Consider the following 18,681-nt stretch of genomic DNA (forward strand, 5'->3'; position numbering starts at 1 on the left):
ATCTCTGAAATTGTCAACTCTGAAGTCTGAAGTCCCTTCATAGGGCGAAAGAGGTACTACTTTTTACTGGGTTGCCTGTGGCAAAGCAGTCTTAAAATACGTCTTTCTTTTTCCCCCTCCTCGACAAAATGGAAAAGTTGCGCAATATTACCCATATATGGATTGGATAACGTATCCATAACTTCATGTGCGAGTTCACATGCAGGCGACATGCAGGCTATTGTGGAATTGAATCGTGTATGTTCTTTGAGGGTATATGTTGCCAAAATTTTATATCTTTAGCTTTTTATCGGGACATGAGCAAAGTCCATCATTAAATAAAGTTGGCGACCTTCAATTTCACGCGGTAGACTTTCAAGACAAGACAAGACAACGTATTTTCTTGGCTCCGTATAAACATATTTACATTGGACTGCTGCCAATAGAATAGTTCAATTAATTAGTTAATATATATATTGACTTCAGCGATCGCCGCCCAACGATCTATTTATAATGTCTTTTCCCGGCTTTTTTCAGTTAAATTTGTCAAAGATTTTATTGCTTTAGTAGGTTAACCCTCTTTTTAAAACAGTCATGTATATATTTAGCTAATACTTTTTGGATTGGTTTGTTGGGGTTTATGATAAAATTGAATTTCTCTTCTTCGCTTAACCATTCTACTTTAAAGTTTACTGCCTTCTTTATCTTATTCAGAAGATTTTTCACTTTCTACAATATAATTTAAACATGTTAGAAGGAAGTGTGCTTCATCTTCTACACCAACCTTACATACAGGACATAGCCTTTCTTCAGGTTTAGTGTATGGTCGAGTGTATCTGCCCACTTTCATCGCGGAGCTTTACTAATAAGTCATTTATTCCCGGGGGGGGGGGGGGGGGGTGGGGGGTACTTGATCCAGACAATCGATTAGTTTAGTTGATATTAATCATTGATTAACGTAGCTTTGTTAATGTTTGAAAGTGTAAACCCCGGGGTGTAAACAAATAGACAGTTGTAGGGATGATTATTTATTTTGATGAATCTATGTTTTTAAATTTGTAATGTAACTACAGGGAAAGGTTTGATCTTCGATCCTCAAGCAACCCCTATACATTCGATACCCTCTCATCTCCCTTCCATACATCCCACATGTTTACACATTTTATTCATTCAGCTTTCATAATCCCTCTTGTACTTCATACTCATTCGTATCTATTCATTCCGACTTACCATCTCTCATCTCTTTAACAATACTAAATCCCCCTTCTCCCACACTACATACAAACCCCCTTTTCCCCTCCCCGTTAGATGATGGTCACACGCTAACCATCTCTTTTCTCTTGTCCTACACTACATACACTTCCCCTTCAACCCCCCCCCCCCCTTTCCCTCCTTGAACACACATTAAACATTGCTCCCTCTTCTCCCACACTACACACAATCCCTCTTCACCCCTATCCTCCCCTCCCTGAACACCCACTAACCGTTTCTCATCTCTTTTCCCATACAACTACATACAATCCTCATCCAACCCCCACCACCCCCCCTCTCCCCTCCTTCCCCGGTAGATAACGGTTACACGCACTAACCATCATTCATCTCTTATCCTCTTTTCTTACACTACATACAATCCCCTCCCTTCCCCCCTATGTACTTTCTTTCCAAACACAAACACAGGACACCCAACACTAAGTCACGCTATCTTCTGTACTTCTCATATTGCATTTCATGCATTCCCTGCATACCTTCCCTTCCTAGATATGATCAATTCTTCTTCGAATACGGTAGTATAAACACTACTTTGTAAGCCATAAAGCAAGCTTCACAAACCACTCCAGCCCACTCCAAGTAAGTCCTAAACCTTTCTCAATTTGATATCGCCCGTCCTTTCACCACTTACGTTAGTTTAATTTCTGACACACGCTACTTATGTATATTCTTTCTACACATAACACACACACAGGCCAACGTGGTGTGTCCCAGTCGTCTCGTTACGCGTAGGGTTAAGCTTCTAGCGCTAGAAGTTTTGAAACGTGTAGGTCGAATACTGACCTCTACCTTGTGTCTTAACCCCTGACGATAAATACTTGGTAGATCGAACGACTATCCCAGAGCTTTCATAGTTTTATATTATATTCCCTACCACACCGCCGCGACGCATGAGCTCATGTTTCGTAATGCACTAGTCAATTGAAACCCCCACCCCCGACCCCCGCGAAATACCGGGGATTTTAACATTTGAGTGGTGTTAAAATCAGACATTTTCCCCGGTAGTCGGGGGCACATTAACTGTTAAAACCCCCGCTATTGTGGCCCCGTTATTTTGGTTTAGTAGTCAACAAGAAACACATTTCACGCCAACTCCAAATAATTCTTGTGCTACACTGACCAATTGTTGTGTGTTCCATGCACTAAATATTCAATGCTCAACATGTATTTTCGTGGGCTCTGAACCTCAAATAAACAATGCTTGTAAATATTGCGAAGCAGTAGTTTTAATAGATTAATCATGATCTGATTCTACATTCGAACTGACCGAAACGACTCGGAACAAAACCCGCGTATAAGAACCTGGGTTTTAAGAACCTGTTAGGCTAAAATTCTCACTTTAAGACCCCTCCATGCACATAAGAACCTATTAAGGCTACAATTTTAAGAAAGATTCTTATCAGTGGAGTTCAGTGTAAAAGTGTATAGGTAGAAACTGCCATAAGTTTGTTTGAGCATGTGTTTTGCCGGTGCAGAACATACTGCTTTGTACTAGGCTACGGGCTGCCTGTGCTTGGAATCACAACGCCTCCTTGGTATTTTTTAAAATGGCCAACCTCTTGTTTCCAGGCCCTTACAAATTCAAACGTGAGTTAAAATCCCCGCTCGATTCCCCGCTGAGAAAACCATTCGTTAAATCTCCGAACCCCCGGTGCAATCATGCTCTTAAAAGCACATTAAAAACGCGTCACGTCCCCGTTCAGTGCCCCGCTAGCCACGGGGGTCGGGGGGGGGGCGGGGGTTTCAATTGACTAGTGCATAACGTTGCCTTCACTCGAAACACTTTTATTCTTAACTCAATATACATTGTACGATGTACTTTATCGTTTACTGTATCATTGCTAACTATCTACGATACATATCCATAATACTCTCATATACGTCTCGTACGCTCAACTGTTCCAATCAATCACCCACTGCCTTAATACTTATTTATTTTATGCTATTTATTTATATCTTTTTCATCATTTTTCTTCAATCATTTTTCACATACGTACTCCCCCCCTCCCCCCCCCCCTCCTCACCACATCCCCCTTTGCTTGAGTCCGAATACCTGTGTCAAACATAGTGTTTGTCGGGTTTTTAATACCTGATGAATCTATGTTTTTAAAAGTGGTAATTGTAACTTGAAAATGTTCTATTCCTCTATTCAAGCTGTTTAGAAAACAAAGCGGAATTGCTTTATCTGACCCACTCCATTAGATAACGAGACAGTAAGTAATTCAAGCACCCATCAATTGTCTTGTTGAATCAGTGCAGGAGTGGCATCTTGATCTAATATAAAGTTTTACCATTTATATTTATTCAGACTCCATTTTACAGCAATTTTTAACATTATGCAAACTTGGTAGTTGCAAGTTGTCCATTGAAGTTTGTTATCCATTGCCACCAGTTAAAAATTTAGAAGGTGCTGACTGAGCATTTTAAATTGATGGCAGCAAATTAAAAAATAATAATTTTGCGGAAATACAGCTTACAGCTTGTAAGTTTGTGTAACACTGAAGACTGCCAATCGACTGTGCATGCTAACCTCCCTAAGCTTTAGGATTACGCTGCCTCTTAGAATAAATGAATAATAAATAAATAATAAATAATGGGATTTAACAGTGGATTCCACAAAGTGGCTCTTCTTCCACTGGATTTGAATTGGAATTTAGAAGTTGATTTTTATGGAGGGAGGAAAACGGGAGAACCTGGAAAACCCGAAGCACAGGAGATAAAATCAACAAGCAACTTTACATGTATTCACATTTATAGTAACTATAATAAATCACATAATAACTAGTATTATTGTCATCATTATAGTCATTTAGTCAATACCTACATCAGTATTGTGCTCAAGACTCGCAAGGACTAAACACTGTAAGTCCCCAAGAGCAATGCTGATTTGTGCACCAGCAGGGATGCCAAGACATGACCTGGGTAGTACTCCAGACACTGTACCAGGCTCGCATACTTTGGGGAGGAAATGAACAGGAATCCCAGCATTTTCTAACCTGGTCATATTATAGGAAGAAAACAAAAGAGTTACATAGTGTTACAATCATGTAATGCAAAAAAACAAGCAACTGGTCCAATGGGTATTTATAGTGGTAAGCTGGATTGAGATGGAAAAAAAAATTTTTTCTGTACTTGGAACATGCAGAGAGTGATTGCCTTTAGTCTCCTGAACCAGAGCATGTCAGATCAAATTGGAATTTAGGAGTGGAGGAAAACTGGAGGAATACCCTCGAAGCACAGGAGACAACCAACATCCAAATCTACTCACAAGAGATATGACTTGTCTTAGAATTGAACCTGGGTCTAATTGCCTTATTTCACTATGACGTCACTGCTTGTTTATGTGGGGGATAGAATCGCCAAATCCAATAGAAAATTCAACAAAATTTGCAAACAGTTTAATCTAAAATGGCCTGGTTTTCAGATATGATACGTGTTAATATGTACTAAAAAAAATTCTGAGCGTTTGCTGGCTATTCTCTTCGTGGATTGATCGGGTTTTCGAACAATTTTCAGTAAATTTGCGTTGATTTGACCCCCTCCGACGACCATGATCCTTTGCGTTTAAACAATAGATTGTTTTGACCACAAATAATAGTTCCAAGTTGAGGTCGTAGTTGCCATGCATAGCAACTTAGTTATAGTTTATCACGCGCAGCCAGCAACTCAACCTTGACTTGGGGCTATTAATTGGCTTTGGGTTTCCTGTAGTCTCCCCCACAGCCGCTTTCAGTGTCGTCACGCAACGCTTTCTCCCCTGAGTAGCTACTCAGGGGAGAAAGCGTTGCGTGACGACACTGAAAGCGGCTGTGGGGGAGACTAGGTTTCCTGTGTCCTGCATCCGAAATGTTCCCCAGTGGGGAGGAGCAGTGGGGAAGGTAGTCTGGCATCAAGGGATTGTAGTCTTTATTCAGTTCGACTACTCTGCGAGGAGAATTTCCTGAGTATAATTCACCATGAAGGTAGCAGTCATTGGATCAGGTGCTTCTGGACTTGTTGCCATGAAATCGTGTATCGATGAAAGCATTGAACCAGTTTGCTTCGAGCAAGAAGACACTATCGGTGGACTGTGGAATTTCACTGAAGAAGAACGACACAGCTCAGTCTATCGTTCTACAGTCATCAACACAAGCAAAGAGATGATGTGCTTCTCTGATTTCCCGATTCCTCACGACTTTGCCCCTTTTATGCACAATACAAAGGTTATGGAATACTTCCATCTTTACGCCAAACACTTTGATTTGTACAAGTACATTCGATATCAAACAAAAGTTAAAGATATACGAAGGGCTGGAGACTACGACGACACGGGAAACTGGGAAGTGTGTTATGTAAGTCTTATCGGTGCAGAAGCTAATGTAGTCAAGACGGAAGTATACAATGCTGTTATGGTATGCATTGGACACCATTCCAGTCCACACTGGCCATCCTTTCGAGGAATGGATGAATTTAATGGCATTAAAATCCACAGTCATGCTTACAAGGATTTCAGACGCTTTGAGGACAAAAAAGTTTTGATCGTAGGTAAGTTTTTAATGGTTTTCTTCTATACTTGTTTTGAAAATTATTCTCAAAATGTGATAATTAATGTATTAAAAATATCTCTAAGAACATGCGTAATAGGTAAATTACGAGCCTTGTATGAAACGACTGAACAAGAGGGCCAATGGGCCTTTCAGAACTTCAAGTCTAGTGAAAGTCATGACTCTTATGTCTTTTATGCCTTTTATACCTCCCTCAAAAACATCCTGGATCTGGATTACTAAAGATATCTCTGGGGAGGGAAATTTGGATTTTAAGGGTCTTCCTTAAGATGTTAGAGGTGGTCAGCGTTATCACTATTGCTCGATTGTACTTGACGTCACTTTCTTTCTTGTGCAGAATGTTTATATCAACTGAACTGAATGAAAACAAAACAAATCAGACTTTTCTCGATGGAATTTGTGCAAGGGCAGATCCAGGACCCCTCATGTACAATCAACTCGTTTCAACGCTTCGCGTATCCATGAGTTAAACAAGGGGAAAATAACGACTTGTAAAGGGGGTGGGGATGCGGACCCCTTGGACCCCTCCCTGGGATCTGCCGCCCTTGTCTGTGGCATTTCTTTTCTATGTTAGCTTTGCAAGTTTTTAATAGAATTCTTTGTAGCTGACAGCACATGGTGCTGACTTTTATGATCAGCTGATTGAAACTCAGCACTAGACAAAGATAGCCGATAATTATAGCTTGGATTAAAGAATAGTGTTATTATGGTATTATAATTGTTTCATTATATTGTTATTTTATAAGGTATTGGTAATTCTGGTGGTGACATTGCAGTAGAACTAAGTCGGCATGCTTCACAAGTGTATCTCAGTACCAGAAAAGGATCATGGGTGCTTTCAAGATTGCATGAGAGTGGTGTTCCAATTGACCATTGGGCCAGTCGTCGCATACTTCAACTCTTGCCCAAATCCTTTGTTGGCGACTTGATAAAAGCACAGGCAAACAAGAAGTTTGATCATAGGTGTTTTGGACTTGAGCCAGACCATGCTCCTTTACAGCAACATCCAACAGTTAATGATGATCTTCCTAACAGGATCATCAATGGAACAATTATTGTGAAGCCAAATATAGCTCACTTCACAAAGTCTGGGGTAGTCTTTGAGGATAAAACTGCAGTTGATTTGGATGCAGTCATCTTCTGCACAGGTTATAATGTTGGATTTTCCTTTATTGACAAGTCTATCATCCCAGTAGATGATAATGATGTTACTCTGTACAAGTATATTTTTCCACCTCACCTCCCCAAGTGGAGTCTTGCTGTCATAGGGTGTTTCCAACCCCGTGGGGCCATCAACCCTTTAGCTGAACTTCAATGTCGTTGGGCAACTCGTGTCTTCAAAGGAATCCTAAAGCTACCCAGTGAAGGTAACATGATGAATGACATCAAGAAGAAGAAAGAAGAAATGAGAAAGAGATATTACACATCAAGGAGGCATACTATTCAGGTAAAAATACCTAGTACATTTACCTCGAAGCTTGCACCTATCTCAATATTGTCAGTATTGATTCTGTGATACCATAATATTGGAAGCACTATTAAATGATACGAAACAAAAAACTTTTCTGGGGAAGTAAAATGTCATGTATAAAACATCATTGCCATACTAAAGATTTATAGAAAGGTAGGAAAGGTTATCGTAAATTTATTTTCTCATAGTTATCAGTGCTTCAGTTTACAAATGACGAAAACTCAAATGCCTCCTATGACATTGCACTTATTTACGTAGGGGAAGTATAACCTTGATATCTCCAAGATGCATCACTCAAAACATATAAAGATTTTTTACCATTCAACTGTATTTCACTTCATTTATCAATGCTGAAAATATTGAGTTAGGTGTCATACTGGCACATTAAATCTCATTATGAAGTAAAAATTCTAACTGGAACAAGGGCGGATCAAGGGTTTTTTTGAAGGGGGGTCTCAGGGGTAAATTTTGTGGGCAAAGGAATCCCAGTCGCATTTTTAACACAGGAAGCCCATTTGACCTCAGGAATGACAGGGGGGTCGTGTCCCCTGGATCTGCCCTTGCTGGAAGATATTTTATTATGGCATTCATCACATATCTATTTGCTTCTGTAACTGAATTGATGTTTTTGAAATTAATATTTGGAAATGAGACTTTTACAATCCCAAGAAAATGAATTCCATGGTGGGCTTCCTGTACGGAATACTCAATACTAGTTACTACAAAGGTTTAGCAAAAGTGAATGTGCCTCTAAGAAAATCAATCATTCATACTTTATTTTAAGAGGCCATCAACAGCGACTTCAACAGAATTGTTTTTGCCTGTACACTTTTGTCTTTAACAGAGGATATTACGCTTAGCCTTCCCACCCCCCTCCCCACCCCTCCCCATTCCCATCCCCACCCCCCTCCCATCCTCAATAAGAATATTGGTCATATAGCTAGTTATGAAATAATTGTTTTTCAAATTACCCAAATAGATCATTCAATGTGATGCACAATACCCTGGCCAGACATTTAACTTTGTCTTACACATTCATAAATTACAATGGAATTTTCTTTTCAACTATATTTTATCAATACCCTGAAATACTCAGGGCTCATCAAAATTAAGGCATGGCTAACTCACGCAAAATTTGGATTCTTAAGTTTTTTTAAAGTCTTATAACATGTTACTTTTCGTGGTCTCCAGGTTGATTACATATCATACAGCGATGAGTTAGCTGAACAGGTGGGATGTAAGCCTTCTTTCTTGAATCTGTTGTTATCAGACCCAGCCCTTGCTTTGCGATGTTTTGTCGGCCCTTGTACCCCTCCCCAGTACCGTCTAACAGGGCCTGGAGTCTGGCCTGGGGCGAGGGAAGCCATCATGAATGCTGATATCAATGTTATGCATTCAACAAAGACTAGAGTAGTTAAACATGAGAAAGGAGTTAATTCTTCACTTCCACTGGCATTTACTGTCATCGTCTTCCTAGTCATAATGATTGCAATATTATTGAGAAAATAGAGGTTTTGCACCACTAAGTGACGGCAGCCATGTTCCCAAGAGCTGGAAAAATCAGAAACCCCATGGCCTTTTCTTTGGGGAGTGTGACCTGATTCGGCAAGTGTCGAATTTTAGCTACAAAAAAATATCGATGTTTTTTTCGGCTTCTTCGCTTTTTCTCCCTCCGCAAAAGCAAACTTCAATCATAGAACGATGGCTACAGGTTTCTTATCCACTGGCTGCTAAGACTTAACCTTGTAAAACAAGGACGATAGACCTCGGCTGGGGCGTAATGTCCCATTACAGACCACGTGTTATTCCTTAGAGTATCATTTCTTTGTTTATCGGTTGCGCTCGGTTGCACATGAGAAGACACATGAATATGGATACTACTCCAACAAAGAATCTAATTATCAAGGGAATGACACGTCTGAAAAAAACATTACACCAAAGCCGAGGAGTTTAATTAAGTAGAACGGACGCAGCAGCTTTAGCAAATCAGTAAAACATTCAAGGCAAAACTTGTGAATGAAAACGTGTTTCATACACTCGAGCAAGTAAAACTTCAAAAGTACCGTAGAATACTTGCTCGAATGTAACATGCTTAAACTAATATTAAATGAGGTGATAGAACATATAGAATAAAAAATATATTTTTGATAGTTAACGATATTTTTAGAATAACATTTCATTTAAAGGCTGTGCGGCTGAACCTTGCAGTTGTTTTATAGTTATGTTCTGCTAATGTTCAAGAAACTTTTCTTCACTAATAGTACCTTCCAGATTTATCTCGTGTTTTAAAAGCGTCTCCATTGTATTTGGCGGCAAAGTTTTCTTCGTAAACCAGTAACGTGTTTTGTGTTTTGGGAGTCGTAATCTCACTGTCAGTATATTAGCCTTTTATTTGTCCTCTTTAAATATGTTCGCTTTTTACGTTTGGTTTTCCTTTTGTTTTTTGTTTTTTGTTTTTGTTTGTTTGTTTGTTTGTTTTTTGTTTTGTTTTGTTTTTACCGTAAGTGCGCGCATATTCACTTAGAGTGACTGATTTTGAAATAAAGTCATAAAGTCATTGAAGGAGCTTTGCCAATTACGAAATGTGCAATTGCAAAGACCAACTTCTGCCAAAAATCAAAACGAACGACCAACGCCTTGTTTATCACAATGTCAGGTGGAACAGTGTTGTCGTTAAAGATGGGGATTCCAAGAACACCAAAGCGTTCAAGTCAAGTTTCTTTAAATACCTCAAGCAACTGTAATTTCAATAGGACCAGTTTATGTGATGTAATATGTTGTTATACTAGAAAGCTTGTTTAATTATATTTATTTATTTATTAGTTTCGCCATATATTTTAAGAGTTAGTAGCATATATAAGACCTAGAAAATCACTAAGGTAAAGAAGTTTCCTAAATCAATCAATCAATCCCTAGTCTCCCCCACAGCCGCTTTCAGTTGCGTGACGACACTGAAAGCGGCTGTGGGGGAGACTAATCAATCCCTGGCTCGCCTTATTAGGTATTCCAAGACCGTAGTCATTTACCATATTTGGCATTTCCTTAGGGTGACGTTAAGCGCGCGCGCGTTAAGTATTCTAAGAGATACCATATTTGGTATTTTCGGAACATGACGTCATGTCCAGATTATTACATCACGAAAAACGCGCGAAAACTTCAGATCTCTCAGATACAGAAACATTCCACACGTGAATTTGAAGATGATTGTATTACTAATAATTGGCCTTGTTTTTGCGTCTTATTTCGGAATAGAATACGTCATAGACCACGTGATATTTTCACACATTCCCAGTAGCATCCAGTCAGGTAAACAGCATCACACATTACCAGCATCCAACTTGATCTGGAAATAGTTGATTTGCGCGCCATTCGCGCACTAACAGTCTGTCCGTATATATTGTTCAATTCTAGTTTACCATGACTTGATTTCTTTGCAGAACAAGTCAAACTCCTGGTCCACGAAGTACAAACCTTTGTCGTGCATGAATTTATTAACAACGGTAAGAACATAGGCGCTTTAAGAGTTAGTAGCATTAAGTACTTACAGTAAGGAGGAGATTGATATCTGATGCACGCACCGCAAACAATCGTAAAAAATCTCTTCCTTCCATACATATCTAATGTTGAATGCAAATGTGTCTCTACCTCGAAGGCTAATAGTGAACAATATTCATTAGAAAAGGTTAAGCAGGTTTATATCGTAAATTATGTAGACAAAGGCTGAGTTATCTGTAAAGGCATCGGCTGCGAAAACAAAACACAATAGTTGGTTGTTTTTGTGTGTGTGTGTGTGTGTGTGTTTCTAAACAGAGAATAAAGTTTTTTCCAAAATTCTATAGATCTCGTCTTTTGAAAAAAGCAAACTCTATCGTTTCACTCTCTATCGTAAAGTGTGGATGAACTGAACATCATAATCATGCACGGCATACAAAGTTTAGACTCATCCCTAAGAGCCTTAATTACCGGATCAAAAAAACGCCCATCAGATAATACAATTATCATGTCCGACTTTGCATCATATCAATAATTTGCTGAATGTTCTTACCCAATAACCATAGAGTGAGTACAAGTGTGTCTTATATCCTGCAGTGACAGATCCAGAAGTACCTCAATTGCTGTTAAATGATTTTGTCAACCGAACGTTCAACACTATTAAAGCAGCTCTTATCCCAGGTAGAACTTTATCTAAATTTCACTGAACTAGAACTCCCAGAGAGTGATAGGTATAGCCATGGGATGGGACACTGTTCACTGTTGCAAGTCATGGTTGGGTAGAAGGGTATGGAATCAGGAGTGATAGGTAACCATGGGATAGCACACTGTTCACTTGTAAGTCATGGGTGGGGTAGAAGGGTGAGGAATCAGGAGTGATAGGTAGCCATGGGATAGGAAGCTGTTCACTTGCAAGTCATGGGTGGGGTAGAAGGGTGTGGAATCAGGAGTGATAGGTGGCCATGGGATAAGACACTGTTCACTTGTAAGCCATTGGTGGGGTAGAAGGGTGTGGAATCAGGAGTGATAGGTAGCCATGGGATAGGACGCTGTTCACTTGTAAGTCATGAATGGGGTAGAAGGGTGTGGAATCAGGAGTGATAGGTAGCCATGGGATATGACACTTCACTTGCAAGTCATGGGTGGGGTAGAAGGGTGTGGCATCAGAAGTGATAGGTAGCCATGGGATATGACACTTCACTTGCAAGTCATGGGTGGGGTAGAAGAGTATGGCATCAGAAGTGATGGGTAGCCATGGGATAGGACACTGTTCACTTAAAAGTCATGGGTGGGGTAGAAGGGTACGGAATCAGGAGTGATAGGTAGCCATGGGATAGGACACTGTTCACTTACAAGTCATGGGTGGGGTAGAAGGGTATGGAATCAGAAGTGATAGGTAGCCATGGGATAGGAAGCTGTTCACTTGTAAGTCATGAATGGGGTAGAAGGGTATGGAATCAGGAGTGATGTGTAGCCATGGGATGAGACACTGTTCACTCATCATCCTCATATTATTCTGTTTGATTAGATCAAGTTATTGCCAACACAAGTGCAAATTCCACCACGGCACTAGCGATCTTTATCCCGCAAGATAATGCTGTCAATGTTCGGCGCTACCTTTTTTATGTCCTTTTCTTTTTGCTCTTTGTTGATCTGGGCTTTATAGTTTACCGACACTGTTGGTGAGTGATACCGTGTAAATTTACTTGTATTTTCGATTCAATGATAAATCAGGTTTAACAGTTCGTAGACCTCCTCGGCTCGGGCGTAATGTTTTTCCATTTCAGACCACGTGTCATTCCCTAGTGTAACATTTATTTATTTAACGCTTACTCAAACAAAGAATCTTATTTTCAAGGGAATCACACGTGGTCTGAAATGAGAAAACATTACGCCCGAGCAGAGGAGGTCTATTGATTGCAATTACTTCTACATCTACATTTACATTTATTAAAGTGCATCAAAGGGAGAACACATCACTGATAGACTATAACTAAAATAGACCTATATACAAAATAGATAATAAATAAGTGAATATTAAAATATAAACTTACTTAACAAAAACTAGCCGACGACGACAACAGCCACAACCTGTTTATCAAGAAGAAGAAATTATAGTCAACGGACGATTTCGACGGATAAGAAGAGAGAGCAACCAGATACCACGAGAAGAGAAAGAAGAGCAAATGGAAGGGGTCATGTGAGTAGTGGTAGTTGAATTGATCCCATCTTTAAACGACGATTAAGTTAATTTAATTAGATAAAACACGTTTTTTGAAGTTTGCGCCGAGACATGGCTAATGGGAGGCCTTATTGGGTTAGAAGGATGGAAAACCAGATACCACGAGAAGAGAAAGAAGAGAAAGGAGAAGGGTTGATGTGAGTATTTCCGTCTTATTCTCAGTGTCTCTTCAGGGATATTACACTTAGTTATTAAATTAACTGAAATGCTTTTTATTTTGAAGTATGCTCCGAGTTGAAATTGATGGAACACCTCGCTGGATAAGAACAAACAGCTTCCAATCCAGCCAAAGAGAGGCGAGGTTGGCAGAGGCGCGTGCACGGAGAGCAGAAAATGGGGTGGCAGAGGAAAGACCGGCAATTGCAATGGTACAGAGGGCATTGGCAATGCAGAGGGCAGTTGCACAAAGAGCAATGGCACAGGGGGCAAGGGCACAGGGGGCAAGGGTACAGAGGGCAAGGGCTCAGAGGCCTAGGGCAATGGCTCAGAGGGCAGAGGAACGGGTGGCAGACGAAAGGCCGGCAATTCGACCAGTGGCAGAGGCACGTGCACAGAGAGTAGAGGAAAGGATGGCAGAGGAAAGGGAGGCGTAAGTATTAGCCATTTTAATTTTTGTTATAATTAGCATTTACTAGTAAATAGAATAATTAAATGTACTACTCTTCACTATTTTGAAGATTGCACTGACGAACGATCTCTCTAGCTGAAAAACAAAATCTGCAGCCATGAACTGAAGGAGTCAACAACAACAATATGAAAAAAAGGAGGAATTGCATTTCGAGTCATGGAGATAAATATTAAGGTTATTTTAAGTGTATATTTAAGTATAGTTAAGTGACTTGTTTGACAAAATATCTCCTTGACAATGAGTGATAACCAAGTTTCCTAAACGACAATCTCTTAAGACCTTGAAGTAAAGTCTATTCGATGTATACTGAACTTTTTTTTCCGATTGAAACTCCGTATTTTTCACAAAAATAAAACGAAGTATACCTTATACATCTATGTTCACACGATCGCCCTAAAAGTAAAATTATATGTTTAGGCTTATTGTCAGTCGAAATCTATAAATGTAGCAGTTTTAATCGAAAATAATCCGATGAGTTGTAAAACGTATTTTGTGAAATACGAGCTAATAAATCCAGGTTTTAATATACTTGTGAAGAGTTTTTTTTAGCAGATGTCAACCGAATCTAAATATTTATTTACTGACTTCATAATGGCGGCTTTGGTGATATATAGAGGATATAATAATTATATAATAAACAGAATATTACATGGGCACGCGGAGATACGAAATTTATCTTCGAGTGTTGAAAAGATTTTCAACACGCGAAAAGAATAAATTTCGTATCTCCAAGCGCCCATGTAACATTCTGTTTATTATATAATCATCCATAAAATCAACTTAATAAGCTTTTTATTATTATAAAAAGTTTTTATTTATAAACTAATAGCTTAAATACACATGGTAACGATATTTTCACATGTGAAAATAACATGTTATTTTCACATGTGAAAATAACATGTTATTTTCACATGTGAAAATATCAGTTTTTCGAAAAAGAGAAATATAGGTGTTTTATGGATAATTATATGAAAATATATATATATACACCTAACCAAACAAATTCTGCAACTTCATATATATCTATGTCTTTTTGTTCTCGAGGGAAAAAACAATTAGAGAATCAAATTAAAGACATATATATCTAAAGTTGCAGAATCTTTTTGGTTAGGTATATAACAACATATATGAAGTTTCTAGTATATTTTATGTTTGTTTTTAATATCATTATTTTTTTATTAATAAATAACAATCGCCGATATCAAGAATAATAATCTGAATAACTAACATAACGCCGGGAGATAGTGTCATTTCATTCGATTTTATTATGTCTTACTCAATTTTATTTTAGTTTCAATTATTTTTTCATTTGATTTAGTTTTCTTTGGTTTATCATTAATATTTGACTTTGCTAAGAAAATACTATAGCTGAAGTCTGAGCACTCATTTTTTATATAATTGAAAATGTTTTGTCCCTGATTTTAAATTTGAAATATTTTTACATGACAGACGCTAACGTTTTCATAAGTCACCATGGATATTCTCCAGTGATCGATCTTGTTTTTTGTTTCTTCTTGATTCATTATCTTTAAGCTATCTTAATAAATAGAATATAATCTCAAAATATATATCGATTTCAAAAAAGAAATCAACAGTAGGCGATAGAAATGTTTTCAGTGCTGAAGCACCTCTCGATCGGCGAGAACAAGGCCGTTTCTTACTGTTATGAACCTTATAAATAAAGGTTCAAACGCAAAGGCGAGGTTTTGCATTAGGATTCAAGACCTCGGGCCTTAATTTTAATGCAAAACCGAGCCCGTGCGTTTGAACTGGTTTAAAATATCAACTAAGCCCTAAATTCCATTTTTTCGATGCAAAACACGAAATACTAAATTATATTGAATTCAGAAAGGTAGAATACTGTTGCTTTGTTCTTTTGGAAATAGAGTGCTTACAATATATCCGTGTAATTAAAAACCTATCCTGGGTTAATAATTCAGCCCCGTTCTCCCCTGTTGATATCAATCCCGCCCCCGGATTTAAGAATCTGGGTTTTCCGAAGATTTTAAGAACCTACATCAAACAATGGATTTAGGGTGTGGTTGGTTTTTAGGATAAAATAAACACGCTGCATAGGAGAAGAGCTGTAGCCAAGTATTTCTCTTGCTTCTCTAATGCTCTTCAGCTCCCAGAGTGTTTATATCATAAATCAGAGGCACAAGTAGGGTGTGGTTGACTTTTAAGATAAAATAAACACGCTGCATAGGAGAAGAGCTGTAGCCAAGTATTTCTCTTGCTTCTCTAATGCCCTTCAGCTCCCAGAGTGCTTATATCATAAATCAGAGGCACAAGTAGCTTTTTTATATTTCTTTTATGAAATAATTTTTAACGATTTTTAACGTGAGGAGTGTCTCTGACCTCTGATATAGCCTCCCCTCCCCCCCCCCCCAAAATCATTAACAGCCACGCCCACCTGAATAAGACAGGTACCTTTTAAGGGTTCTTTTTTTTTTCAAATTTCCCCCTCATATATTTAGGTGTCCCCCAGGATATAAACACACGGTAGCCATAGGCAATCACCTCCCGCGTTATATTTCAAACATTTCAATAATCTGCGACTGAAAATCGTGCTCTTTCTGGTAGAAAAAAAAAATTAATCATCGATCAGCTCTGGCAGACAAATTTTGCAGATGCTGAGCAGTTCATTTAGATATTCCTAACTTCATAAAGCAATCTAAAGAATAAATGCTTATGAGGCATAATGAGGCAATTTTTTTCATCTTGAAGACTGACTTTGATGTAGTTACCATACACTCGTTCCCACAGTATTATTATTAATAATAAAAAAGTCCAAAGTTGGTCTTATGTATCACCTGGCATGAAACAAATGAATAAAGGTGTCAAAGCCGGTCCAATAATAACTATTCACAAGTAAATAGTGAGGACACTTTTTTCTTCAACCATGTAAATTGAATTTGATGTTATTAACAAACACTCGGTACTGCAGTATTAATAAAAAGCAATCCAAAGTTTCAGCCCAGCAGATCTAACCTCATAGGTGGCGGTGGAACATATACTATACCGAGGAGAGGAAAGAAAAGCCGCAAAGAGAATGAATTTCACGCGAATTTCTTCAAGTACGTCTCTGTTTTACAACCGTACATGGAACGAACGTGTTGCATGGGCGTGTGTGTATTCTGTTGAAGGAATTCTTATCTTTGCTGGCAACACTTTGGCACTTGTTATTTTTCTTCAGCCAAGCTTTGTGTCCAAAAAGTCCATATATTTTGTGATATCTCTGACAGTTGCTGACTTGATAACTGGAGTTACAGTGATGTTAGCTGTTAATTCAATAAGCAAAGTCAATGAAGAAAAAGGGCTTGCGACGATCGAAATCGTTCAGCTTTGGTTTGACATCTTTTCAGGGTGTGCTTCGATATATTCCCTGACCGCTATAGCCATAGAAAGGTTTTGTGCTATCTTCTGGCCTTTCAAGCAACGTCTTGTTAAAACAAGGACATACTTGATCAGTATTGGTGCAGTGTGGTTCTTGTCCCTATCGATCCCAAGCGTAACCATACTTCACACGATCTGCTGCCCTGGCGACGAAAGCCTTCAGATTGCTATAGGTTATTTCATGATGTGCTTTGGATTATCTTGCATAGGAACTGTCGTTCTATCGTATTTATCCATTTGGATAAAAATTAGCTATTGTAATAGGCAGATTCAGCCTGACCTTGCCAACAGACGCATCAAGAGACTCACAACCACCCTCTTACTCGTCACCCTCGTTTCTGTAGCAACTTTGGTTCCTAACTTTGTTATTCTAATCGTGCAGGTTATCTGCCCGACATGCTTGTCTTCTCTCTTCCCAAGGCAATACTATGCTATCGCAAACTTTCTTTTTTACGCCAATTCGTTTGCAAATTTCATCATCTATACGTGCAGGATGAGAGAGTTCCGATCAGAAATAGCCAAGATCTTTTGCAAGTGCGTCAATGTTCTGCATTTCTTTCGAAAATGCCAAAGAAATGTGAATCCTGAGCTCAACCATGACAGCAACGCCAGTACTGTTAGCCAAACACAACCGACTTTGATTGGAATGAAAGTGTTGCATATATACTGAGCGAAAGTGTACGCCGGTGAACATAGAAAGGAACGCCAACTAAAATACTTTGTAGATTATCAGATATCATTCAGGTTACAGTTGTAAAGACCTAACTCAGTCCGATCTTGCGTTTCCAGTCCTCGAAAGTAAAAACACTATAGAATACTTTAGTTCACGTGTGTGTGTGGGGGGGACCTCTGGGGTAAAAGTATCGGGTATGATCGTCGGAAATTTTCAAAACTACCTCTAAACGATACCAAACGTCTTTTTAAAAGGGCGTGGTTGCACGATTTTTTACCCCTAAGAGATACCTTAAAAGATGCCAAGATATGCTGAAATTCTTTATTTCAATTTCAACACCCTAAAAGATAACCAATTCGCTGATTTTTAAACAAGGCCTACTTTGACGTTTCCGAAAATTCATAATTTTTCTTTATGTTCAATATGCCTAAATGTGTTGTGGCACATGCACCAGAACTTAAAAAATATCACTATGCTATAGCATAACCCTTCTAAAATGACATTACCAAATATTATTGGCGGCCCGCTAAACCTCGTTCACTGAGAGCCCCAAACGTGTCGGTAGTTTTCACTTTAGTGAGCGTTACGCAACGCTCATTGTATTAGGTCAGCAGCTCATTTTCTCGGAATTTCACTATACAGATAGCAAGTTAAAAATAATTACCTTGATGTTTTTCTGTGAGCAATTTCTGAGGGACATTTCACTATACAGAAAGCCAGTTACAAATAATTACCTTGATGTTTTATATATTTCCAACAAATTTCCAATATATTTTCAACATCCTTCCAGAACTTCCAAAATATTTCCATGGTATTTCCAACATCCCTCCAGGACTTCCAACATATTTCCATGATTTAGTTTTGGACACTTCCAACATTCACTTCCAACATATTTCCGACCTATTTCCAACATTCACTTGCAACATATTTCCAGCATATTTCCAACGCATATTTTCAACATCTCAAATCGATAGATTTTTCCAGTGT

At 38.7% G+C, this 18,681-nt stretch overlaps 3 protein-coding genes across 3 annotated transcripts; all 3 read left to right on the top strand.

Moving 5' to 3' along the window:
* Positions 1-5,045: 5,045 nt before the first annotated feature.
* LOC116294757 (flavin-containing monooxygenase 5-like) lies at positions 5,046-9,421 on the top strand. Its single transcript, XM_031702412.2, has 3 exons — positions 5,046-5,772; positions 6,539-7,239; positions 8,455-9,421. The coding sequence occupies exons 1-3, from the start codon at positions 5,205-5,207 to the stop codon at positions 8,770-8,772; spliced, it is 1,587 nt and encodes a 528-aa protein (XP_031558272.2). The 5' UTR covers positions 5,046-5,204; the 3' UTR covers positions 8,773-9,421.
* Positions 9,422-10,269: 848 nt separating this feature from the next.
* LOC116308295 (uncharacterized) lies at positions 10,270-14,153 on the top strand. Its single transcript, XM_089033152.1, has 7 exons — positions 10,270-10,763; positions 11,353-11,436; positions 12,284-12,437; positions 12,824-12,955; positions 13,036-13,134; positions 13,221-13,586; positions 13,675-14,153. Exons 4-7 carry the CDS (start codon positions 12,942-12,944, stop codon positions 13,682-13,684), a joined length of 489 nt encoding a protein of 162 aa, XP_088889278.1. The 5' UTR covers positions 10,270-10,763; positions 11,353-11,436; positions 12,284-12,437; positions 12,824-12,941; the 3' UTR covers positions 13,685-14,153.
* Positions 14,154-16,631: 2,478 nt separating this feature from the next.
* Positions 16,632-18,042, top strand: LOC116294736 (neuromedin-K receptor-like). Its single transcript, XM_031702387.2, has one exon. It carries the CDS (start codon positions 16,678-16,680, stop codon positions 17,689-17,691), a length of 1,014 nt encoding a protein of 337 aa, XP_031558247.1. The 5' UTR covers positions 16,632-16,677; the 3' UTR covers positions 17,692-18,042.
* The last annotated feature ends 639 nt before the right edge of the window (positions 18,043-18,681 follow it).

This window comes from Actinia tenebrosa, unplaced genomic scaffold (assembly GCF_029948245.1).
Source record: "Actinia tenebrosa isolate PJP-AT-01 unplaced genomic scaffold, QUT_ActTen_1.0 PGA_scaffold1__47_contigs__length_23844297, whole genome shotgun sequence".
NCBI lineage: Eukaryota > Metazoa > Cnidaria > Anthozoa > Actiniaria > Actiniidae > Actinia > Actinia tenebrosa.